A 25,234-nucleotide genomic window follows, 5' to 3' on the forward strand; every position below is an offset into this window, starting at 1 on the left:
TTCAGAAGGAACAATTTTTTAGGGGTCCTGGGGAGACAGTTTTGACTTCCCTGACTCAGCAGTGCTCCCAGGAGGTATTTCATTGTGGTGCCTCATCTTGCACAGCTTCTGAAGTAATGGAAAGCTTGTTTTTTCCCCTGTTGGTCCTAATCCTTCAGCTGGCCAGAATGTAGTCACTTGGACCCATGGAGTGCAATTGGAGTGAGACTTGGTCTTGTGACACTTGCATTTCAGGCTCTATTTGGGCACAGCTGTGTATGGTTTCCCAGCTTTCTACTCCTCCTTTACCCTTTTACTGTTAATGGTGTTCAGCTACTCTAGGTGTAAGAAGGAAGGATTCTTCTGCCAGGCTTTTGGGAACAGTTTCAGTCTGCATACTACCCTTTGCTGTGAGCTGTGGTCTTTGGCTGATCAGATCCACTAGTACACTGGGGAGTCCTTTATCAGGTTGACACTGGAAAATCACATGAGAAACGGGCAGCAAGATATTCCTGTGCATGCTTCCTTCCCTTACCACACATTCCCATCTCAGGTCTTGCTCCAGTGTTTAGTGAGCTGTTCAGGTAATGAGGCAGAGCTAGAAAGCTCCAGCAAGTTTGAAAGCATTACGGCTCCTCATTTCTTACCTATTGGTGGATCATTCTGACTTTGTAAGAAGCACCTTCCAGCACCATTCCCAGTCGCCTAGCTAGAAGAGGAGGGCTTGGATGGATGTCAAGGATTCAGCATTCTGGGGCCAAAACGGAGGGCTGGTTTTGGGGTTCTCTGTTGTTCTAAGGGTGGGCTGACCTGTCTATGTCTGTGGCTCCTGTCTCTGGTTGATGTGCAACTTCTGTGGAATTCACATTGACTCCCACTGATGCCTTTGTGCCTTTGTCTGTTTTCTCTGTCCCTGCTGTTTCTAACAGGCACAACTCCATCCACACCAAGCACACCACAATCGACAGCCCCTCCCTTGCCGCCGGAGACTCTCACCACCACCACCAGCCCTCCAAGCACAACCACAACAACAACAACAACAACACCAACAACAGCAACCACGGTTACTGGATCTTCAACGAGTGTCTCAACTCCTGGAAGTATGTTCCCAGCAGTAGTAATTCCCACCAAATTCCTCTGCATCTAACTGCACAACCAGCAAATAATTATCTGGTTCTCCTGTCATTTCTGACCTTGTACTGGGAGTACTGAAGGTCTGAGAGTAGCTCCATTTGTGGCACTGGATGAGATCGGGGATGGCTGTAGCTTCTGGACATCCTAGGAAATGTCATGTGCCCAAAGCCGGCCTTTTGTTCTGGCTGTTTCAGAAGGAACAATTTTTTAGGGGTCCTGGGGAGACAGTTTTGACTTCCCTGACTCAGCAGTGCTCCCAGGAGGTATTTCATTGTGGTGCCTCATCTTGCACAGCTTCTGAAGTAATGGAAAGCTTGTTTTTTCCCCTGTTGGTCCTAATCCTTCAGCTGGCCAGAATGTAGTCACTTGGACCCATGGAGTGCAATTGGAGTGAGACTTGGTCTTGTGACACTTGCATTTCAGGCTCTATTTGGGCACAGCTGTGTATGGTTTCCCAGCTTTCTACTCCTCCTTTACCCTTTTACTGTTAATGGTGTTCAGCTACTCTAGGTGTAAGAAGGAAGGATTCTTCTGCCAGGCTTTTGGGAACAGTTTCAGTCTGCATACTACCCTTTGCTGTGAGCTGTGGTCTTTGGCTGATCAGATCCACTAGTACACTGGGGAGTCCTTTATCAGGTTGACACTGGAAAATCACATGAGAAACGGGCAGCAAGATATTCCTGTGCATGCTTCCTTCCCTTACCACACATTCCCATCTCAGGTCTTGCTCCAGTGTTTAGTGAGCTGTTCAGGTAATGAGGCAGAGCTAGAAAGCTCCAGCAAGTTTGAAAGCATTACGGCTCCTCATTTCTTACCTATTGGTGGATCATTCTGACTTTGTAAGAAGCACCTTCCAGCACCATTCCCAGTCGCCTAGCTAGAAGAGGAGGGCTTGGATGGATGTCAAGGATTCAGCATTCTGGGGCCAAAACGGAGGGCTGGTTTTGGGGTTCTCTGTTGTTCTAAGGGTGGGCTGACCTGTCTATGTCTGTGGCTCCTGTCTCTGGTTGATGTGCAACTTCTGTGGAATTCACATTGACTCCCACTGATGCCTTTGTGCCTTTGTCTGTTTTCTCTGTCCCTGCTGTTTCTAACAGGCACAACTCCATCCACACCAAGCACACCACAATCGACAGCCCCTCCCTTGCCGCCGGAGACTCTCACCACCACCACCAGCCCTCCAAGCACAACCACAACAACAACAACAACAACACCAACAACAGCAACCACGGTTACTGGATCTTCAACGAGTGTCTCAACTCCTGGAAGTATGTTCCCAGCAGTAGTAATTCCCACCAAATTCCTCTGCATCTAACTGCACAACCAGCAAATAATTATCTGGTTCTCCTGTCATTTCTGACCTTGTACTGGGAGTACTGAAGGTCTGAGAGTAGCTCCATTTGTGGCACTGGATGAGATCGGGGATGGCTGTAGCTTCTGGACATCCTAGGAAATGTCATGTGCCCAAAGCCGGCCTTTTGTTCTGGCTGTTTCAGAAGGAACAATTTTTTAGGGGTCCTGGGGAGACAGTTTTGACTTCCCTGACTCAGCAGTGCTCCCAGGAGGTATTTCATTGTGGTGCCTCATCTTGCACAGCTTCTGAAGTAATGGAAAGCTTGTTTTTTCCCCTGTTGGTCCTAATCCTTCAGCTGGCCAGAATGTAGTCACTTGGACCCATGGAGTGCAATTGGAGTGAGACTTGGTCTTGTGACACTTGCATTTCAGGCTCTATTTGGGCACAGCTGTGTATGGTTTCCCAGCTTTCTACTCCTCCTTTACCCTTTTACTGTTAATGGTGTTCAGCTACTCTAGGTGTAAGAAGGAAGGATTCTTCTGCCAGGCTTTTGGGAACAGTTTCAGTCTGCATACTACCCTTTGCTGTGAGCTGTGGTCTTTGGCTGATCAGATCCACTAGTACACTGGGGAGTCCTTTATCAGGTTGACACTGGAAAATCACATGAGAAACGGGCAGCAAGATATTCCTGTGCATGCTTCCTTCCCTTACCACACATTCCCATCTCAGGTCTTGCTCCAGTGTTTAGTGAGCTGTTCAGGTAATGAGGCAGAGCTAGAAAGCTCCAGCAAGTTTGAAAGCATTACGGCTCCTCATTTCCTACCTATTGGTGGATCATTCTGACTTTGTAAGAAGCACCTTCCAGCACCATTCCCAGTCGCCTAGCTATGAGAGGAGAGCCGTCTCTGTCTCTGTGCATGGATGTCAAGGATTCAGCGTTCTGGGGCCAAAACTGGAAGGCTGGTTTTGGGGACCTTTGTTGTTCTAAGGATGGGTTGACCTGTCTATGTCTGTTGCTGCTGCTTGATGTGCAACTTCTGTGGAATTCACATTGACTCCCACTGATGCCTTTGTGCCTTTGTCTGTTTTCTCTGTCCCTGCTGTTTCTAACAGGCACACCTCCATCCACACCAAGCACAGTGTCCACTACAGCACAATCGACAGCCCCTCCCTTGCCGCCAGAGACTCTCACCACCACTGCCAGTACCACGATGCCCCCCAGCAGCACCACCAGCGTCAGCACCCCGAGCACGACACCTCTTACTGAGTCACCAACACCCACCTCAACTACTCCAAGCACATCCACACCCACACCAACATACACCACCACCACACCAACTCCAGGTACTTTTACATTTTTTGCTCTCACATGTTCCCCTGCTGTTGGAGTAATGAAGTTTTGTAAGCACCTCTTTCTGTCCCTGTATGGTATCAGGGATGGGTATAATTCCCAGGTATCCCAGGAAATCGGCTGTTCCAAACCTGGTGTTTTGGGCTCACTGTTTCATATGGAACAAGAATTCAGGGGTCATTGGAAGATTGTTTTGGCTTCCCTCACTCAACAGGGCTCTAAGTTGTTGTTTCACACTGGTGAAACAGCTTAGCGAGATGTTAAACTGATGAGAAATGTTGCTTGTGCTGGTTTTGGGCCACCCTTCTGCTGGCCAGAATGGAATCACTGGATCCATGGAGTTCAGTTGGAGTAGGGCTTCATCTAGTGGCAGTGGCATATCAGGCTCTGTTTGGGCACAGCTGTGCCAAGTTTTTTCCCTTTTGCTTTCTCCTTTGTTCTGTCAGTGCTAACAGTTGTCAGTTGTAATAGATGTTGGAAGGAAAGATTCCCCTGCCAGCGTTTTGGGAACAGTTTCTCTCTGCAGACTGCCCCTTGCTGTGAACTGTGGCCTTTGATGAGATTCACTAGTGCCCAGGGAAGTAATTTATCAGGCCTTCATAGTACCACAGGGATATCACATGATGATCAGGCAGGAATATATTCACAGAATCAGGTTGGAAAAGATCTCTGAGATCATCATGTCCAACGTTTGCCTGAACACCACAGTGTCACCTAGACGATGGCACTAAGTGCCAAATCCACATTTGTCTTAAAAGCCAACAGACACTGTGGCTCTGCCTCCTCCTTGGGCAGTCCATTGCAGTGTCTAATCATTTGTTCTGTGGAGAAATTCGTCCCGACATCCAACTTAAACTCCCCCAGCACAACTGCCTCATGCACAGCTTCTGTTGAGCTCATATTAAGTCCTACTGATGCCTTTGTGCATTTGTCTGTTTTCTCTGTCCCTGCTGTTCCTAACAGGCACACCTCCATCCACACTGAGCACACCAAAATCGACAACCACTCCCTTGCCGCCGAAGACTCCCACCACCACCACCAGCCCTCCGAGCACCACAACCACTGGTCCTGGATCAACACCAACCATCTCAACTCCTCAAAGTATGTTCCCAAAAGCAATAATTCTCACCAAAACCCCTCTGCCCCCAGGAACAGAATCAACAAAAAATTCTCTGGTTCTGTTGCCATGTCTGGCCTTGCTGTGGGAGTAGTGAAAGTCCATGAAACACCTCCATATGTGGCTCTAGATGGGATCAGGGATGGATGTAACTCCTGGGAGTCCCTGGAAAAGTCCTGTGGCCAGATCTGGCCCTTGGGCTGGCTATTTCATAAAGAATAAGGATTTAGGGGTTCTTGGGGGAAAGTCTTGTCTTTCCTGACTCAACAGTGCTTCAAGATGGTGTTTCATGTTGGTGCCCATCTTAGACAGATGCTGAACCAATGGGTAACATTGCTTTTGCAGCTGTTGGACCGTGTCTTTCAGCTGGCCAGAATGTAGTCACTGGACCTGTGGAGTGCAATTGGAGTGGGACTTGGTCTTGTGGAAGAGCATTTCAGGCTGTGTTTGGGCTCAGCCATTTCTCCTCCCCCTATGCCCACTGTGTGTTAGTTGTTGTCAGCTGTTAAATATGTAAGAAGGAATGGTTCTCCTGCCAGCCTTTGAGGGAACAGTTTCACTCTGCAGATTGCCTCTTGCCGTGAACTTTTGGTCTTTGTCTGACACCTCACCTGGTGAGATCCACTAGTGCCCAGGGAAGCCCTGCATCAGGCTGACATTGAAATACAGGGGGAATCACATGCCAGTCGGGCACAAATATACTCCTGGGCATGCTTTCCTTCCCAGCTTGCTCTCTTATCTCCTAGTCCGTGAATTAGTGAGGTGTTCCAGTAATGAGGCAGAGATAGAAAGCTCCAGACAGATCCAAAGCATTGCTCCCCCTCACCTATTTGTTGGTCTTTCTGACTTTGTGAGAAGCACCGTCCAGCACCATCTTAATCTCTTCACTAGGAGAGGAGGGCCATGATGCTCTCTATGCATGGATGTCAAGGATTCTGCTTTCTATGGCCTGAAAGGAAGGGCTGGTTCTGGGGACCTTTGTTGCGCTAAAGGTGGGCTGACCTCTCTAGCTCTGTGCCAGCTGACTCATGTGCAGCTTCTGTTGAGTTTCTGTTGAGTTCCACTGATGCCTTTGTGCCTTTGTCTCTTTTCTCTGTCTCTGCTGTTTCTAACAGCCCCACCTACAAAGACACCAGGCCCACCAGAACCGCCAAGTACTCCCACTCCAACAGCATCTGAAACTCCCATCATCACTTCCAGCACCACGATGCCCCCCAGCAGCACCACCAGCATCAGCACCCCCAAGACAACAACAACAACTGTTACTGGCTCATCAACAACCTTCTCAACTACTTCAAGCACATCTACACCCGTATCAGAATGGACAACCACTTCCACATCACCAGAGACTCTCAGCAGCACCACGACCAGCACTAGCACCAGCACCACCACCAGCAGAGCACCGACAACAACAACTGGTTCAACAACCCTCCACATTCCTCCACGTATGTTCCAAAACCAAATAATTCCCGCCTAAAGCCCCGTGCCTCCAACTACAGTACCAACAAATAATTCTCTGGCTCTCTTGTTGTTCCTGGCCTTGCTATGGGAGTAGGGAAGACCCAGGAGCACCTCCATATGTGGCTCTGGAAGGGATCAGGGATGGGTGTAATTTCTGGGCAACCTGTGGCTAAACCTGGCCCTTGGTCTGGCTGTTTGAAAGGAACAAGTAGTTAGGGGACCTTGAGAGAAGGTCTTGTCTTCCCTACCTGAACAGTGCTCCAAGGAGGTATTTTATACTTGTGCCCAGATTAGACAGATACTGAAGTGATGGGCATGTTGCTTTTGCTGCTATTGGACCTTGTCCTTCAGCTGTCCAGAATGTAGTCACTGGACCCAAGGTGTGCAGTTGGAGCGGGGCAAAAGTTTGTGGCAGTGGCATTTCAGGCTCTGTTTGGGCACAGCTGTGCAGACCTACTTCCCTTTCTCTCCTGTTTTGTTTCTGTGGCCATTGCTGCTACTTTCCAGCTGTTTGGGCTGCAGGATGCTTCCACGGCTTTAGCTGGCAGAGTCTGGGGATTGGTTTCAGAGCTCAGATTGCCACTTTTGACAGACACAGGCTCTGGGCAGCTGGATTCTACCAGCGTTCCTGTTGGTGCTTGTCTCCAGCAATCTGTGTGCTGCTGGGAGGCGCTGGGAAGCACTGGGAAGCAGCTGAGGCTTTGTCAGCAGCGTGTGTCCTGTGCCTGCTTTCCCTCTTTCCCTGGCCTCAGGTGTTTTCCCTTTAGTCCCACCCTCTGCCTCCTGTATGGGCCTTAGGTGTGTGGTTTTTTGCAGATGAAGAGTCCATACAAAGGTGTGTGCCCCAGCTGTGGGGTACACACACATAACTCATGAGTGCCTGTGTCCTGATTTGGGCCAGGAGCATTTTTTAGGGCCAAGAAGGAGAGGCCTGGCCACACCACTGAGCTTTCTTATGGCCAGTGTTGGCTGAGTGCAGTAGCAGCCTGAGGGGCACTGCTGAGTGCAGGGGATGCTCAGAGCACCACCTGTGTGTGAGCTGGTGCCCTGCATTGCTGTGTCTCTCCTGTCTGTTTCTGACTGTCTGTCTTGTTGTCTCCTCTCAGCGTGTGAGTGCATCTGGACAGACTGGATCGATATGACTTACCCAGATGCTTCTGACAGGAATGGTGGTGACTACGAAACCTTTGAGAACATTTACAAGAATTACCCCTCCTGGGATTGTGCAAAAGTTGAGAATATTTCATGCCGAGCAGAGAAATTCCCTAGCTATTCCATTGCAGATTTAGGGCAGAAAGTGGAATGTAATGTCAACGTAGGGCTCATCTGTAACAATAAAGATCAGCAGATAGGAGGTATAATACCGATGCCAGTCTGCCTCAACTACGAGATCAGTGTCTGCTGCACCCCCAACAAACCAGAGTGTCTTCCAATTCCAAGCACCACAAGCACCACAACTTCCACAGCTTCCCCCACAACGAACAGTGTGTCTCCTCCAATATCAACCACCGCTCCAACGTCAACATCAGTGGAGACTCCCAGCCCTACCACCACCACCACCACGAGCACGATGTCCCCCAGCAGCACCACCACTAGTGGCAGCACTTCACAGACAACACCAACTGCTCCTGTCTCAACAACACCCGTTTCAACTACTTCAAGCGCGTCCACGCCCACACCAACATACACCACCACCACCACACCAACTCCAGGTACTTCTCTGATCTGTGCTCTCATGTGTTTCCTTGCTGTGGGGAACTGAAGGTCTGTGAGCACCTCCATTTGTGCCTCTCTCTGGGATCTGAGATTGAACTAATTGTTGTGTATCCCCTGAAATGGCCTTTGCCCGAAGGTGGTCCTTGGGCTGGTTGTTTCAGAAGGAGCAAGAATACAGGGCTGTATGTCCTCCTTTCGTGTGGAGAACTTGATCCTCTTGTTACTGTGCATACATCCTTCCCTGACCACAGATTCCCATCTCAGCTCTTACTCCATGAGTTAGTGAGGTGTTCAGGTAATGAGGTAGAGATAGAAAGTCCCCAGTAGATGAAAAGCATTACTCTTCTTCCTCTCTTCCCTATAGGTAGATCCCTCTGATTTTGTGAGACATGCCTTCCAGCACTATCCCCAGTATCTTCACTAGGCAGAGAGGGCTGTAACCCATTCTGTGTGTGCATGGATGTCAAGGATTCTGCTTTTTATGGCCAGAAAGGGAGGGCTGGTTTTGGGGTTCTCTGTTGTTCTAAGGGTGGGCTGACCTGTCTATGTCTGTGGCTGCTGCCTAATGTGCAGCTTCTGTTGAGATCACATGGAGTCCCACTGATGCCTTGTGCCTTTGTCTGTTTTCTCTGTCCCTGCTGTTTCTAACAGGCACAACTCCATCCACACCAAGCACAGCATCCCCTACAGCAGAATTGCCCACCACGTCCCTGGAGACTCCCAGCACCACCAGCACCAGCACCAGCACCCCGACAACAACAACCACTGTTACTGGATCACCAACACCCACCTCAAGTACTTCAAGCACATCTTCACCAACACCGACATACACCACCACCTTATCAACTCCAGGTGCTTTTAAGTTTTGTAGTCTCATATGTTCTTTGCCTTTGGGACTACTGAGGGTCTTTGAACACCTACTTTTTTGCCTCTGTATGGTATTACGAATGAATTAAATTCTGGGCAGCCCCTGAAACAGTTATTGCCCATAGCTGGCCCTTCTGTCTGTTTCAGATGGAGCAAGAACTTATTAGCTTTTGCTGCTGTTGGACTTTGTCTTTCAGCCGGCCAGAGTGGCGTCCCTGGACACATGGCGTCCCTGGACACATGGAGTGTGATGGGGCTTGATTTTGTAACACTTGCATTTCAAGCTCTCTTTAGGCACCAATGTGTGGTCTTTATTCCTTCCCTCCTGCTCCTTTCCCATGTCAATACTAATGCTTCTCAGCTATTATAGATGGAGGAAAGAAGCATTCCTCTGCTATGCTTTTGGAAACATTTTCACTCTGCAGACTGTGACTTTCTGTGAACTGTAGTCTTTGCCTGACAAAATTCACTAGTACTCTGGGAACTCCTGTCATCAGAAAACCACATGCCAATCAGCCAGGAACATATTCCTGTGCATGGTTCCTTCCCTGACCACAGCTTCCCATTTCAGCTCTTTCCTGAGGATTTAGTGTGGTGTTCTAGATAATGAGGCAGAGATAGAAAGCCCCAGCACAATCAAAAGCTTGCTCCTTCTTATCTCTTACCTGTTGGTAGGTCTTTCTGATTTTGTGCAAAGCACATTCCAGCACCATCCCCGGTCTCATTACTAGGAGAGGAGGGGTATGACCCTGTGTGTGCACAAATTTCAAGACAGGGGGACAGAAAGGAAGGGCTCGTGCTAGGCACCTTTGCTGTACTAAGGGTGGGCTGACCTCTCTAGCTCTGTGGCAACAGCCTCATGTGCAACTTCTGTTCAGCTCCTATTGAGTCCCACTCATGCCTTTGTGCCTTTGTGTCTTTGTTTTCTCTGCCCCTGCTGTTTCTAACAGGCACACCTCCATCCACGCTGAGCACACCAAAATCGACAACCACTACCTTGCCGCCAGAGACTCTCACCACCACCACCAGCCCTCTGAGCACCACAACCACTGTTCCTGGATCAACAACAACCATCTCAACTCCTCAAAGTATGTTCCTAATGCTAGTAATTCCCATAAAAACCCCTCTGTGTCTAACCACAGAACCAACAAATAATTCTCTGGCTCTGTTGTCATTTCTGGCCTCACTGTGGCAGTAATGAGGGTCTGTGAGTACATCCGTTTGTGGCTCTGTGTGGGATCAAGGATGTCGGTAATTTTTGGGCATTCCAGGTAATGAGATGTGCCCAAAGTTAATTTGGGCTTTTTCAAAAGTGATGAGGATGCAGGCACCTTGTTCTTGTTCTTGTCTTTCTTGATGCAACAGTGCCCTGAGAAGGTATTTCATTTTCCTGCCCAGCTAAGACACATGCTGAGCTGATGGAAAGTGTTGCTTTTGCAGCTGCTGGACCATGTCCTTCAGCTGGGCAGCATATAGTCATGGAACCCATGATGTGCAGTTGGACAGTAATTTTTGTTCTTGGCACTGGCATTTAGGCACTGTTTTAGGCTCAGCTGTATAAACTTTTTTCCCTCACTTTTCCTTCTTGGCCATGTCTGTGCTAATCTTTGGTTATAGATGCAGGAAGGAAGGATTCCTCTCCCATGCTTTTGGCTACGTGCTACCTCTTGTGGTGAACTGTGGTCTTTGGCAGATCAGATCCACTAGTACTCTGTGATGTCCTTTATCAGGATGACGTTGGGAAAATCACATGACTAAAATGTGTTCTGCTGCATGATCCATTTCTGTAGCACAGATTCCCTGAGTTCTTACTCTATGAGTTAGTGAGGTATTTAGGTAATGAGGCAGAGATAAAAAGCCCCAGCCAGATCCAAAGCATTACCCCTCCTCATCTCTTAACTACTGGTAGGTCTCTCTAATTTTGTGAGAAGCACCTTCCAGCACCATCCCCAATCTCTTCACTAGGAAAGGAGGGCCATGACTATCTGTTTACATGGATGTCAACGAGTTTTCTTTCTGGGCTGAGAAAGGAAGGACTGGTGCTAGGCACCTTTGCTGTACTAAGGGTGGGCTGACCTCTCTAGATCTCTGCCAGCTGCCTCATGTGCAGCTTCTGTTCAGCTCCTGTTGAGTCCCACTGATGCCTTTGTGCCTTTGTCTGTTTTCTCTGTCCCTGCTGTTCCTAACAGGCACACCTCCATCCACACTGAGCACACCAAAATCGACAACCACTCCCTCACCGCCGAAGACTCCCACCACCACCACCAGCCCTCCGAGCACCACAACCACTGGTCCTGGATCAACACCAACCATCTCAACTCCTCAAAGTATGTTCCCAAAAGCAATAATTCTCACCAAAACCCCTCTGCCCCCAGGAACAGAATCAACAAAAAATTCTCTGGTTCTGTTGCCATGTCTGGCCTTGCTGTGGGAGTAGTGAAAGTCCATGAAACACCTCCATATGTGGCTCTAGATGGGATCAGGGATGGATGTAACTCCTGGGAGTCCCTGGAAAAGTCCTGTGGCCAGATCTGGCCCTTGGGCTGGCTATTTCATAAAGAATAAGGATTTAGGGGTTCTTGGGGGAAAGTCTTGTCTTTCCTGACTCAACAGTGCTTCAAGATGGTGTTTCATGTTGGTGCCCATCTTAGACAGATGCTGAACCAATGGGTAACATTGCTTTTGCAGCTGTTGGACCGTGTCTTTCAGCTGGCCAGAATGTAGTCACTGGACCTGTGGAGTGCAATTGGAGTGGGACTTGGTCTTGTGGAAGAGCATTTCAGGCTGTGTTTGGGTTCAGTTGTGTAGACTTTCCTCCTTTTCTCTTCCCCCTATGCCCACTGTGTGTTAGTTGTTGTCAGCTGTTAAACATGTAAGAAGGAATGGTTCTCCTGCCAGTCTTTTTGGGAACTTTGCAGACTGCCTCTTTTTGTGAACTGTAATTTTTGGGTGATCATATCTCTGATGAGATCCACTAGTGCCCAGGGAAACTCTGCATCAGACTGACATTGGAACACAGAAGAAATCACATGCCAATCATGTACATGCTTCCATCCCTGATTACAGCTTCCCCTTTCAGCTCTTACACTAGGATTTAGCAAGGTGTTCGATAATAAGGCAGGAACAGAAAGCCCCAGCTGGATACAAAGCATTACTTCTCCTCATCTCTTACCTATGGATTGGTTTGTCTGATTTTGTGAGAAGCACCTTCCAGCACCATCTCTAATCTCTTCACTAGGGAAAAAGGGCTATGACCCTCTCTGTGCATGGATGTCAAGGATTCCTCCTTTCTATGGCCAGAAAGGAAGGGCTGGTTCTGGGGACCATTGCTGTGCTAAGGGTGGGCTGACCTCTCTAGCTCTGTGGCTGCTGCCTCATGCACAGCTTCTGTTCAGTTCACATTGAGTCCCACTGATCCCTTTGTGCCTTTGTCTGTTTTCTCCGTCCCTGCTTTTTCTAACAGCCTCATCTCCACCCACACCGAGCACACCAAAATCGACAACCACTCCCTCACCGGAGACTCTCACCACCACCACCAGCACCTCGACAACAACAACCACTACTACTGGATCAACAACACCCACCTCAACTACTTCAAGCACATCCTCACCAACACCAACATACACCACCACCACCACACCAACTCCAGGTACTTCTCTGATCTGTGCTGTTGCTTGCTCCTTTCCTGTTGCTCTGAAGGTACATGAGCACCTCAAATTGTACATCTCAGATGGATCCAGGATGGGTGTAACTTCAGGACAACACTGGAACAGCCTTTGCTTAAAACTTGCCTTTCATCTGACTATTTAAGAAGGAAAAAGGTTTTGTTGTTCTGGGGAAAATGTCTTGGCTTCCCTGACAGAGAGCCTGGTATTGAAAATTTCATGTTGCTGCCTAGCTTACATGGATCCTGAACTGATGGGAAATCTTGCCTTTTTTGCTTCTGGACCTTGTCCTTCAGCTGGCCAGAATTTAGTCACTGCATGGCTTTGGTTTTTTGGCACTGGCATTTTAGGCACTATTTGTACATAATTGTGTAGACATTCTTCCCTCTATCCTATTCCTTTACCCTGTTAGTGCAAAAACGTTTCAGTGGTTATAGATGTAGGAAAAAGGATTCCTCTGCCATCCTTTCAGAACAGTTTCATTCTGCAGACTGTGACTTTCTTTGAACTGCATCTTTGGTTGATCAGATCTACTAGTACTCTGAGAAGCCACTTATCAGGGTGACATTGAGAAAACCACATGCCAACCAGGCAGGAATATACTGCTGTATAGACTTCCTTCCCTGATCACAGATTCCCATCTCAGCTCTTACTCCATGAGTTAGTGAGGTGTTCAGGTAATGAGGCAGAGATAGAAAGCCCTAGCCAGACCCACAGCATTACTTCTCCTCATCTCTTACCTATTGGTAGGTCTCTCTGATTTTGTGAGAATCACCTTCCAGCACTATGCCCAGTCTCTGCTAGGAGAGGAGAGTCCTGATACTTTCTGTGCATTGATTTCAAATATTCTGCTTTCTACAGCCAGAAAGCCAGGGCTGGTGCGAGGAACCATTGCTGTGCTAAGCTGAGCTCTCTAGCTCTCTGCCAGCTGTCTCATGTGCAGCTACTCTTGAGTTCACATTGAGTCCCACTAATGCCTTTGTGCCTTTGTTTTCTCTGTCCCTGCTTTTTCTAACAGTCCCACCTTCATCCACACTGAGCACACCAAAATCAACGACTCTGCCACTGGAGACTCCCACCTCCACCACCAGCACCCTGACAACAACAACCACTACTACTGGATCAACAACACCCACCTCAACTACTTCAAGCACATCCTCACCAACACCAACATACACCACCACTACATCAACTCCAGGTACTTCTCTGGCCTGTCTGTTTCTTGCTCCCTTCCTGTGGTCACCCTGAAGGTACATAAGCACCTCAAATTGTGCATCTCATATGGATCTGGGATGGGTGTAACTGCAGAGCATCCCCGGAAGAGCTGTTGCTTAAAACTTGCCCTTCATCTGACTATTGAAGAAGGAACAAGGTTTTGTGGTTCTGGGCAAAAGACCTGGTCTTCCCTCACTCAAAAAGGCTCAGAGGAGGTGTTTCATACTGATGCTCAGTTTACACAGGTCTTGAACTGATGGGAAATCTTGCATTTTTTTGCTGCTGGACCTCATCCCTCAGCTGGCCAGAACATATTCACTGGACATATGTGCAATTGTGGCATGGCTTTGGTTTTTCAGTACTGGCATTTTAGGCACTGATTGGACATAACTGTGTAGGACTTCTTCCCACTTTCCCCTTCCTTTGCCCTGTCAGTGCTAATGCTTCACAGCTGTTATAGATGTAGGAAGGATGGATATGCTTTTGGAAAGAGTTTCATTCTGCAGATTGTGACTTTCTGAGAACTGTGGTCTTTGGCTGATCAGATCCACTAGTATTCTGGGAAGCCACTTAACAGGGTGACATTGAGAAAACCACATGCCAATCAGGCAGGAAGATACTGGTGGGCATGCTTCCTTCCCTGATCACAGTTTCCCATCTCAGCTCTTACCTGAGGATTTAGTGTGGTGTTCTAGATAATGACATGGAGATAGAAAGCCCCAGCAAGATCAAAAGCATTGCTCCTCCTCATCTCTTACCTATTGGTAGGTCTCTCTGATTTGGTAAGAAGCACCTTCCAGCACCATGTCTTTGCTAAGAGGGAAGGGACCTTACCCTGTGTGTGCACAGATTTCAAATATTGTGGTTTTTGGGGCCAGAAAGGAAGGGCTGGTGCTAGGGTAGTCTGACCTTTCTAGCACTGTGGCTGCTGCCTCATGTGCAGCTTCTGTTGAGTTGACATTGAGTCCCACTGATGCCTTTGTGCCTTTGTCTGTTTTCTCTGTCCCTGCTGTTCCTAACAGGCACACCTCCATCCACACTGAGCACGCCAAAATCAACAACCACTCCCTTGCCGCTGGAGACTCCCACCATGACCACCAGGCCTCCAAGCACCACAACCACTGTTCAAACTATCACCACAACTCTTGAAAATATTATCACCAAAAACCCATCGGTTCCACCCACTGAGGCACAAAGTAATTCCCAGGGTTTCATGTTCATTGCTGATTTTAGAAAACAGGGTTTATTGGCAGCTTAACATGTGTTTTAGTTTCTAAACTCTGCACTAATGTAGTTGATTATATTTCAAAAACATCCCAGCTAACCTTTCAGCAGCAATGTTATATCCCCTGCTGTCCCAGTTCATCTGCCTCTGTTAAAGGGCATGAAGTACATGAAGGAGTTTGCCTGTTCTCACCCAAATGTAAATTAGTTGTCATTGAAGGACCGTCCTTGTGGGCTGCCTGGGCAGAACCAGTGTATCTTAATTCCTCTAGCATTATTACTGCACTCTTATTGTGTACACAGTGCTTCTCTCTCTACTATGTGTTACTTATGTTATAAAAGCACAAATAGATGTCTCTAACGCTGGTCTGTGAGGGTCATGAACACTTTTTAACATCCTAATCAAAAACTATTTTAAAGGAGTTTCCATTAACAACCATAATGAAAACTGGCCATGTGAAAAAGCAGAAAAGTGTATTTTGGGTTTGTAGCATCCCAAAATAGCTTATGTGTGAGTAGTCTTAAAGGCCTTGGCATTAGAAATGGAACATAGACTACTCCACCAACGGCTCCGTTTCTGTAGAATCAAATTACTCTGACCATAATCAATAGTGATATGAACGTGCCTCATGAAGCAACATAGGGAATAATGGTCTTTCCATAGAATATAGTATGACAGCAATACAGTATTAATCAGAGTTCATTGATCAGTGGAGTCCCCTGGGATCTTGGACTGCTGGACTCTTCCATGCAATATAAACTTTTAACACTGTGGAAGATGTTCCCTCTGACACTGATTGTTGATAAAGTGTTTATATGAATGTCTCCTACGCAAGAGGCAGGATATTTTGTTAATAATCCCTCAGTGATGCAAAACTGTTAATAAAACAATTTCTGCTTTATTTCTATCTAAAGACCCTGTGCTTAGGCTTGTTGAATTACATATACTTAGTGGAAAATGAGATGACATTAGGAAGAAAATGCAATTTCGCTACTTAAAATACTCTGTTTTCTTCCTGTCTTAAAGAGACACCTGAACCAGAGACGCTGACAACGACAAGCACTCCAGTTACTCCTTCAGTTACCCCACTGCCAACTACAAGAACAACAGAAATAAGTACCGTGTCTACTGCAAGCACCATTAGTCAACAGTCAACATCACCAGTGTCAACAAGCCCAGTGACAGCTACCACATCTGAAGTCACTGAAACAGAATCAACCACCAAGACCACCACTTCAGGCCCCACACCCTCAAGATCCACCAGCACCACACCAGTAACAGAAACATCTGTCCATGAGACCACTACCACCAGTTCCACCCCTGGCACCACCACAACCTCGGGACCAAGCAGCCCTACAGGAACACAGCCACCCATATCGACAACCCCATTCACTGGAACAGGATCAACCACCAAGACCACCACTTCAGGCCCCACACCCTCAGTGTCCACTCCCCCCACCACCACAGTAGGAACAGAAATGAGTACCCCAACCACAACCTCTGCAACTGTTACTACTCCAACAACATCACCTACATCAACCAGCCCTGTGCCAACCACCACCTCTGGTACTACTCCAACAGAAAGCTTTACCACCACTTCAGGAACCACCTCTAGTAGTTCTATCACAATCAATGCAACAACCAGCATCTCCACAACCTTCAAAACCCTGCCCCCTGTCTCAACTACTACATCTGGGCCTACTGCAACATCAACTGCAGTCACCACTACAGGAAGTTCTACACACAGTGCAACTCCTCCAGTTAATGGCTCAACTACAGGTTTAACACCAACCACTCCCAAAAAAACTTGTACTATTTTCCCTAATGAAACTTACGAGGTGAGTAGATTTCATACTTTCATTGTGCTTTAGATGGAGACTAGACACATAACTTCAATATTAGTAATGTGAAGAGTGAGCATTAATCTGGATAGGAAAGAAAGTGTCAGTCTGTTCTATTTCTTTTGTTTTCTTGGGCATCAGCAGGACTTCCAATGATATTTGGATTAATAGCTTACATATTGCAATTAGCTCTTCAAGGATAATTTTTAAAAAGCTTTCTGCAAGGAACTAGATCGCAGTTCAGCGTTTGTCTTTGTTGTAGGATGGCTCTGATGAAGAGGAAACCAAGAGCTAAGTTGTCCTAAGCTATCTTCTCTATTTCTGCCTTTGAATAAGTCCAGAGTGGGTATAAGTTGTTTGTGTGTTTACATTGCAGCCCAACAAAAATCCATAGGGCTGGATTTGGAATGAGTCATACTTGTTCACAGACTGGCTTCAGGGGAGGACTGTGAAACAGATAAACAGATCACTGCATTCACTGCTTGTGAAATTTGACTCAGAGTTTTTTTGTTTTGGTTTTTTTTTTTTTTGACACAGACAAGTTTGTGTCTTGTACATATCTAAAGCCTCATCATAGTTTAGATGCCTACCAAATTGCTCACTAGATCTGCAGGAAATTATACATGTCTGCAAAACTGGTAGAAGATAGAAGAAAACTCAATCACAATGCATGGACACAATCACCTTGGACATTTTTCCCTGAACAGCTGGTATTCACTGTAGCTTTAGCTGTTAATCTGTTCTAGGCATTCATGGAAGGCAATTGATCATATATTGGCCATTCATATTGATCAGTGTCTTTCACTGTTCTTTAGAGAGGGTGTTAGAGTGATGACACCTTAGGAGATTAGGTGAGACATCTCACTTTTAGATAGCTGGAACTAGAAAAGATGATTCTCATTTTGGTTTACTGGCTTGATTTTTGTGCGTAATGCTTTCCATTTAGCAACTCTCAGTTGTTCTAGCTCATATTGCAGACCTAGATAGTGCTGACTGATGCACTTCCATCCTATTTTCAGATTTCTGATGGGAGAAAACTTGTTAATAAACATATGTTTTTTTAGAAACCTGCGGAAGATATTCAGGTGTAACTATTGTCAGTCTCACTGCTTCCTAAAGGTTTGTCTCTGTCTCCCGTTCCCCCTCTCTTCAAACACAGCAAGGTGACTCGTGGATGCTCTGTAACTGCACGAAGGTTATATGTATAGAAGACAACATTGTCCAGGTGATTCCAATAATCTGCAATCCACCCCCGAAACCCACATGTGCCAATGGACTGTCTCCTGTGCCAGTCATGGATGAGGATGGATGCTGTTGGCATTGGGAGTGTGATTGTAAGTATATATTTTGTTGAATATTTAATCTCCTGGGGAAACAATACTGTTGTCAAAACCAACAATATTTATCAGGGAATGAGTATTGTGCAAAGCTGTGACTCACTCTTCTAGTGTTGGTTAGAATGCTCTGTTGATTCTTTTTAGCTAATTGAGTGATTGGCTTAAATTGCCATTATCTCTACATAACTGTTGTGTTAGTAGAGTAAATTGGTCTCCCAAAGAAGGATTTAAATGTCCAGATGCTGATATTTATAGGTTAGAAGTACACAAATATTTGTTACTTGTCCAGACTATTGGTAAGATATATCTATGGTACAGTTAATCCTATTCTCAGTTGTCTGTCATTAATATCAGATGAACTGTGCGCTGAAAGTGCCTGATTTTTATTGATGACTTCTAGCTAATGAGCTCATGCATTGACATATACACTTCATTAAAATTAAAATGCCCAAAGTTCACTGAGATGTTTCCCACATCTACAGATTTTGCTTGTAGTCTGATATGATTTTGTACGTTGCCATGAGAGCCTAACTTAACTATGTTTTTTTTAGGCTACTGCACTGGCTGGGGAGATCCACATTACATGACTTTTGATGGACTGTACTACAGCTATCAAGGGAATTGTACATATGTCCTTGTGGAAGAGATCAATAAGAAAGTTGACAACTTTGGTGTCTACATTGATAACTACCATTGTGATGCACGGGATGTAGTGTCCTGTCCTCGAACACTCATTGTGAGACATGAGACTCAGGAAGTGAGGCTAACAACAGCACAACCAAATACTCTACAAGTAGAGGTACTATTGATTTCTTGATTCAGATACTAATACTGCATCAACAGGATCATTATATTCATAAGGTTTGGGAAAAAAATAATGTGTGTTTTAGATTCAGTAACAGTTTAGATTATAAAATTAGACTGCTTCAGAGGATTTCAAAGCATTTTTTTACTCTGAATCTGGGCAGAAAAAAAATCTACAACTTCCTGTCTTTTTAATTTCAAATCTTTGCAGATCTCTCCTAAATACACAAGTGTGGACAAATTGCTAAGAGTTAAGGATATAAAATAAGTTAATTTATAATTAGCAATAATGTAACAAAGGAAAACAACGTGGAATGGGAGGAAATAATATAAGGTAGACATAGCAATAAAGTGCTGGCCTGAAGCATTTTTTAAAAGTACAATTAGTAGCTTTGACTTGTGTCACCTTTTTAGTTTTTCAGAGTAGGACACATATTTTTATTCCACTGATAAATGTGATGCCAAGGTTTTTGGGCTTCAAAATTAGTGAGAAGTGTTTGGGACTCTTAGCTTTTTAATGTTTGTTTGGTTTATTTTTGTACATTACTGTGTAAGAATATTAAAGTTAGGTTGCAACATATTGTTGAAAATTTACAATATTTAGACCTCTTTTTTCTCTAAAGCAAAGAAATCTCTGCTGAGTGAAAGTAGTAGTATTAGTTTCACAGGTATATCATGGCTACTGTATTAAAATAAATAATACAGTTTAGTCTTATTTCTGTTATTTAATTTTCCTATAAGCACATTCCCTTTATGCCCAGAAACCTAAAACTTTAAACCATATGAATTTAGGTGAATTTTATATTCCTCTTTCATGAGGAGTTGTTGATGCCATAGTCACTCTAACAAGTGTGTTGAGTGTTAGGATTTATCTGGTTTAAACATTAAATAACCTCATTTGTCAGAGGTTAATGGACTTTTTGTGGCTCAGAGAAGAAAAGTTTCACTTTCCAGTAACAAAGGAAACACAGGAACATTTGTTACAAATTAAAAGGATATTATTTACAAAACAAAGGAACAGTCAATTGTTTTGAAAAGTCAAACCAAATTTATGCCTCTTTTCTGTTTTCCTTTATTTATTAGGTGACAGTAAACAACCAGCTCGTGGCTTTGCCTTACAAGAAGTTTGGTGTGAGCATCTACGAGTCAGGCATAAATCGTGTTGTGGAAATTCCTGAGCTGAAAATGAATGTGACATACAATGGCTTGTCCTTTTCTATCAGAATGCCCTACAGCCTGTTTGGCAACAATACCCAGGGACAGTGTGGTAAGGCTCACTCTTCCAATTTTTGCACTCTCAGAAAACCACAGTGACAGCCCTGATGCAAAGATGAATGGTATTTCCTAGCAAATCTGTGAGTGAATTCTTTCTCCCCGTACCACCCTTAGGTACTTGCAATAACAACACGGCAGATGACTGCATGCTGCCAAATGGAAACATTGCAGAAAACTGTGAAACCATGGCAGATCATTGGCAAGTCGTTGATCCTTCCAAACCACAGTGCTCTCCAGGCCTAGTTCCCACAGGTTCACCCAGCACAGCACCAATACAGCCTTGCAAAGAATCATCCATCTGCGAGCTTCTTTTGGGAAGGTAACAATCCTCTCGGTTTTACAAGCCTTTGGTCTTTGATTTAAATGGAAATTTTAGGATTAGTTTAGCAGTGGAAAGTGTCTCTAGCTGTTTCTCCATTTCTTGTATCTTTATGATTTGCTTCTACTCCTTTTACTTTTTCTGGTTATTATTTTTTGCTGACAGTTTCTTTCAACCCTCTGGCTGCCGTATTAACCTTTGTTGATGTTCCCATATTCTTCTACATTCTCTGCCCTACCCTGTCCCATGTTCTTGCCTCCCACATTTACTTAGCAGAAAACAGAGTCCAACTGAAAACAGAAATCTTAATTTTTAGAACATCATGTCAGAACTGAAAAAGAAAAAAAATCAAAATTGCTTTAAGAGATAGCACATGGTTGCACCCAATAATATACCACTCCTGGACTCAAAATGTTGCTGTCAAAGTGTTTTATAGGTGAGGGAAGAATATTTTAAGGTATGTTGGAAGGTTACTATCTGGATAAGTGCTCTTAGCACAAATCTCTCATCAATAGTCCACATCCACATCTCCTTAATCTCCCGTGTCCACTGTTGCCACATCATAATATGTTAAGCACATTGAAAAAAGATATGAATCATTCAGTAACGAATAACAATAACTATTTCTGTTTCTAGTGTGTTCAAGCCATGCCATGCATTTGTCCAGCCTGAGAAGTACTACGCAGCCTGTGTTTTTGATAGCTGTGTGCTTCCCAACCTAGACCTGGAATGCTCTAGTCTGCAGATCTATGCTGCCATCTGTGCTGATCAAGGCGCGTGCATTGACTGGAGAAAACACACCAATGGTGTATGCTGTAAGTATCTGGACATAAAAATTCATCTTGAATTATTAAGGAAGATTATGTAGAACTGTTTCAGCAGTAATGTCATACTGCTTTCAGAGTAATGAAGACACCAATAAATCACAGACCTGCTCTCCTTACGTAATTTTGCAGTAATATTTTTAACAAAGGAAATGATAAATTGGCCTGCAAAAATATACCTGTATTGACTGTGCCAGAAACATCTGTATCAGTACATACTTTTTTTGTATGCAGGAAGCTCTATGCTTTGCAGGCATCAGCAGATCACTCTCTATTTGGTGACATGTACATTAGTTTTCATCTGTAGTAAGAGCACAAAGGGAAGGATGACACTCCCTTTTGAGAAGTTGTGCAAAAGAGACTAAAACTATGCAAAAAATTCTAGTCAAGATGTAGATTCCTGGCTTTATCACCTTAGTGTAGAGTACAGTATTATATCTTTATGGCTAAATTGCATGAAATTATTCCATTTAGAGACATAAGTCTATCTGGGATAATTCCTCTTTACTTCTCAAGATTGTCATAGATAAATAGGAAAATGAGTAAACAGTGTTTAAGTTCTTGGCATAAGGTCATGGGGCTTTTATACAATATTGTTACTGAGCTGTTCCTCCTTTTTGTTCTTCCATTCCAGCTCATGAATGTCCTTCAGGTAAAGAATACAGAGCATGTGGTCCTATTAAAGAGATGACCTGCAAATCAAGGTAAAAAATTCCTTCACAGTTAGTTATAGCTTGTACAACTATTCAGTCGTATCTAATGTGCAGGTGAATGAGCAAAATCAACCTCCTCTCATGTCTTAAACTGACAGTCAAATTTAGCACTATTCTGTTGACCCTAAATCTGGGTGCCTGAACTGTTTCTGTTTCTGTTGTTTGGCTATATCAGACACTGCAACCTCAATCACAAATGTGCAGATCATTTGCCACTGTATTTTCAGTGAAAGGTTATTTGACATAATCCTCCTGTATGTGCCAATGACATTAATGGTCTTTCTCTGAACATTTTGTCTTACAGAGGACAGAATGAGACTTCAACTAAACAAGTGGAAGGCTGTTTCTGTCCTAATGGAACCATGCTGTATGACTCTGGTGTGGATGTCTGCGTGAAAACCTGTGGTGAGTGTTACTGCTTCACTTGGATGCATGATGGTTTCCTCTTTGTTTCCTTCCATGTATACAACAAAGATTTGACTGTATGCAGTGCTCATACAATTTTTAGTAGAGATGCCTCCTGTTATATGACTGGTAATGGAAATTTATTCTGGTATTTTCCAGGCTGTGTTGGAGTGGATATGATACCAAGAGAGGTATGATGCTATATGCTTTTGGATTTCAAGTAGAAGTTTGGGTGGGGAGACGAGAGTGGTTTCCACTGGTACAATCTTGTTTTGTCATCTCTTTACTTTGTATTCCTGGTTTTACTTTTGTTCCTTTTAATTGGTTACTATGCAATCACTCATTTTATTGTTTTTCAATGGCAGTTTGGAGAAAAGTTTACAGTGGACTGTCAGGACTGTATTTGCCTGGAAGGTGAACATGGCATTGTATGTGAGCCTCATGTATGTGATCAAAAGAAGGTCACTTGTGATGGAGAAGGCTTCTATGAGGTCACTGAAGTCAATCCTGAAGACTCCTGCTGCCCTCTTTTCACTTGCAGTGAGTTTATACTCTTGTTTTTAGTCTTTCTATACCTCTTGGAAATAGAAAGGAAAAGAGACTGAACTACCTTAGTACCAGAGATCTACAGCAGGGAGTCACAAAATAGTATCTTTTCTCATGCTTTTAAAAATCAACTTGCCTGGTGCTAGGGAAAATACATTTTAATATTGCAATGATTCAGTATAACTGAATTTACAGTTATGGGACTCAACATAACTAAAGCTATAGATATTGTGTTTAGGGCCACATTTTATTTAAGCAAAATGCAGAGAGATTATGGAATTCTCTGTGGATTTTCATTTTCCAGCAGTTGCCTAAAATCATGGAGAGAGTAGGAGTTGTTCCCTACTTCTTTGTGTAGAATGGTGATACTTTATTAACACAACATAATTGCACAGTAGAAAAAAATTCATAAACTAATACAGTACCCCATATCCAGTGCCTGGATTTATGTGGTAAAACGTGTTCCCTATCTGCAATTTGTTTTTTTTTCAAGACGATCTGGATTGTTTCCTAGCAATAAAAAGTTCATCCTAAGTGCTTTGATAGGTGCTTATTTCTGGTATCTGGGAATTAATGTATTCTCTAGCTTATTATTTTTATTTTTCTTTTCCTCAGAATGCAATACAAGCTTGTGCACAGCTAAAGCCCCCAAGTGCTCACTGGGATTTGAAGTTCATTCTTATATTCCCACGGGTCAGTGCTGTCCTGTATACCAATGTGGTAAGTCCCTTGGAAATACATTACAAAGATTAGCCTTATAGTTTTATTTATTACATAATTTAGCATTACGCTTAATAAGACTGTGCAATAGCCTTTTGAAAGAGATGTTAAACACAGTCAGATTCTACAAATTCACTACTATTAAAATTGGTTATTAGTGCTATAGTTATGAAACTAGGAAATCAGATACAGCTCAGGTGACTCAAGTTCAATTTCCTGCTTATAAGTACATGTTAGAACAGCTACAGAATTAACTGGGATGATGATCTCAGCTTAATCTAGCAAAGTCCCTAGAAGCATCCCCAGTAGAAGACACATTTGCAGTTCTTGCTAACTGGAACAAGGAAGTACTTATATCAGTTAAGTGGACATTCTTGGCTACGAACTGTACTGCATATTTTGGGACAAATCTTTTTCCCTTCTTGCACATGCGGTATTAGTTTTTATACTTTATACATGTCCTATCTGCTACCAGAACTGGGGAATAACCATATGAATTGTGATTCATTGTGGAAGAAATGAGTTGGATTAAAGTGGGTTGAAGACATTTTTAATTCATTTTTCCTATCTAAACTTCTAACTCCTTGCTTATTAACAGTTCCCAAGGGGGTTTGTGTACACGAGAATGCTGAGTTCTTGGTAAGTTCTGTTTCAACAGTCTTCAAAAATGCTTAAAAGACCGTTAGTATACTTGATCAGAAGTGCTATGAAAAGGTTTATCCAGTACAATAAATATTTTATAAATTTTTGCCAGGAGTTTATCAATTTCACAAAGCCTAAATCTTTTTTGGAAAGTTTCCTGGAAACTTTTCAAAAGGAAAGAAATTGAAGAGCTGCATTTATGTCAGTATCATAGATAAATTTGGGTTAAGTGTGCTGGCATTTAAAAAAGTCAGTCCACATTTACTGTCAGCACATTATTGCAGTTTCAAGACTCTGTTTTCAAAAATTAAAAAACATGCAAATAAGTATTATTGTAACCAAATTTAGATTTCTATTTCTCTTGGGTCTAGTAATTGTACCTTTTCTTTTAATATCAGTAAATGTCTGTTTAAACATGTAATAACTCATTAATATGTGGGGTTTTTTCCTTAAAATGTGTAGCCCAACTCCTCAGTCTTTGTTGACAAGTGCCAGAATTGTGTCTGCACAAATGATGTTAACGTCAGCACTCAACTGAATATCATCTCCTGTGAGCGTGTCCCCTGCAACACATACTGTCAACCAGTAAGTGGCAAACTTAAAGAAAAAAAAGACCCCAAAATATCCATATATGTGAACTCCAGTTTGATCAATGAGTGGTATTAAGCAAAGGACAGGGAGTTGAAACCCAGAGACCAACTCCAGCATGGATATCAACTGTTCTTTGAGCAATCTTCTCCCTGAGATTAACTGTGTAACTGTCAGCATTCAGTTCACACTGGCA

The 25,234-nt window shown here is 44.1% G+C and overlaps 1 protein-coding gene across 1 annotated transcript in view; it reads left to right on the forward strand.

Annotated features, from left to right (window-relative positions):
- MUC2 (mucin 2, oligomeric mucus/gel-forming) overlaps nt 1-25,234 on the forward strand; it is a 61,594-nt gene that overhangs the window by 32,905 nt on the left and 3,455 nt on the right. Inside the window, exons 37-58 of the mRNA XM_031055817.1 lie at nt 909-1,079; nt 2,211-2,381; nt 3,521-3,751; nt 4,722-4,859; nt 5,991-6,320; nt 7,443-7,934; nt 8,704-8,904; nt 12,383-12,539; nt 13,715-13,819; nt 16,376-16,862; nt 18,025-18,199; nt 18,754-19,001; nt 20,090-20,273; nt 20,396-20,600; nt 21,237-21,421; nt 22,062-22,128; nt 22,442-22,542; nt 22,702-22,733; nt 22,908-23,082; nt 23,704-23,808; nt 24,407-24,447; nt 24,913-25,035. Coding sequence (XP_030911677.1) covers nt 909-1,079; nt 2,211-2,381; nt 3,521-3,751; nt 4,722-4,859; nt 5,991-6,320; nt 7,443-7,934; nt 8,704-8,904; nt 12,383-12,539; nt 13,715-13,819; nt 16,376-16,862; nt 18,025-18,199; nt 18,754-19,001; nt 20,090-20,273; nt 20,396-20,600; nt 21,237-21,421; nt 22,062-22,128; nt 22,442-22,542; nt 22,702-22,733; nt 22,908-23,082; nt 23,704-23,808; nt 24,407-24,447; nt 24,913-25,035 — 4,124 coding nt within the window. The remainder of the gene's footprint in view (nt 1-908; nt 1,080-2,210; nt 2,382-3,520; nt 3,752-4,721; nt 4,860-5,990; nt 6,321-7,442; nt 7,935-8,703; nt 8,905-12,382; nt 12,540-13,714; nt 13,820-16,375; nt 16,863-18,024; nt 18,200-18,753; nt 19,002-20,089; nt 20,274-20,395; nt 20,601-21,236; nt 21,422-22,061; nt 22,129-22,441; nt 22,543-22,701; nt 22,734-22,907; nt 23,083-23,703; nt 23,809-24,406; nt 24,448-24,912; nt 25,036-25,234) is intronic.

This window comes from Geospiza fortis, unplaced genomic scaffold, assembly GCF_000277835.1.
Source record: "Geospiza fortis unplaced genomic scaffold, GeoFor_1.0 scaffold66, whole genome shotgun sequence".
Classification (NCBI taxonomy): Eukaryota; Metazoa; Chordata; class Aves; order Passeriformes; family Thraupidae; genus Geospiza; species Geospiza fortis.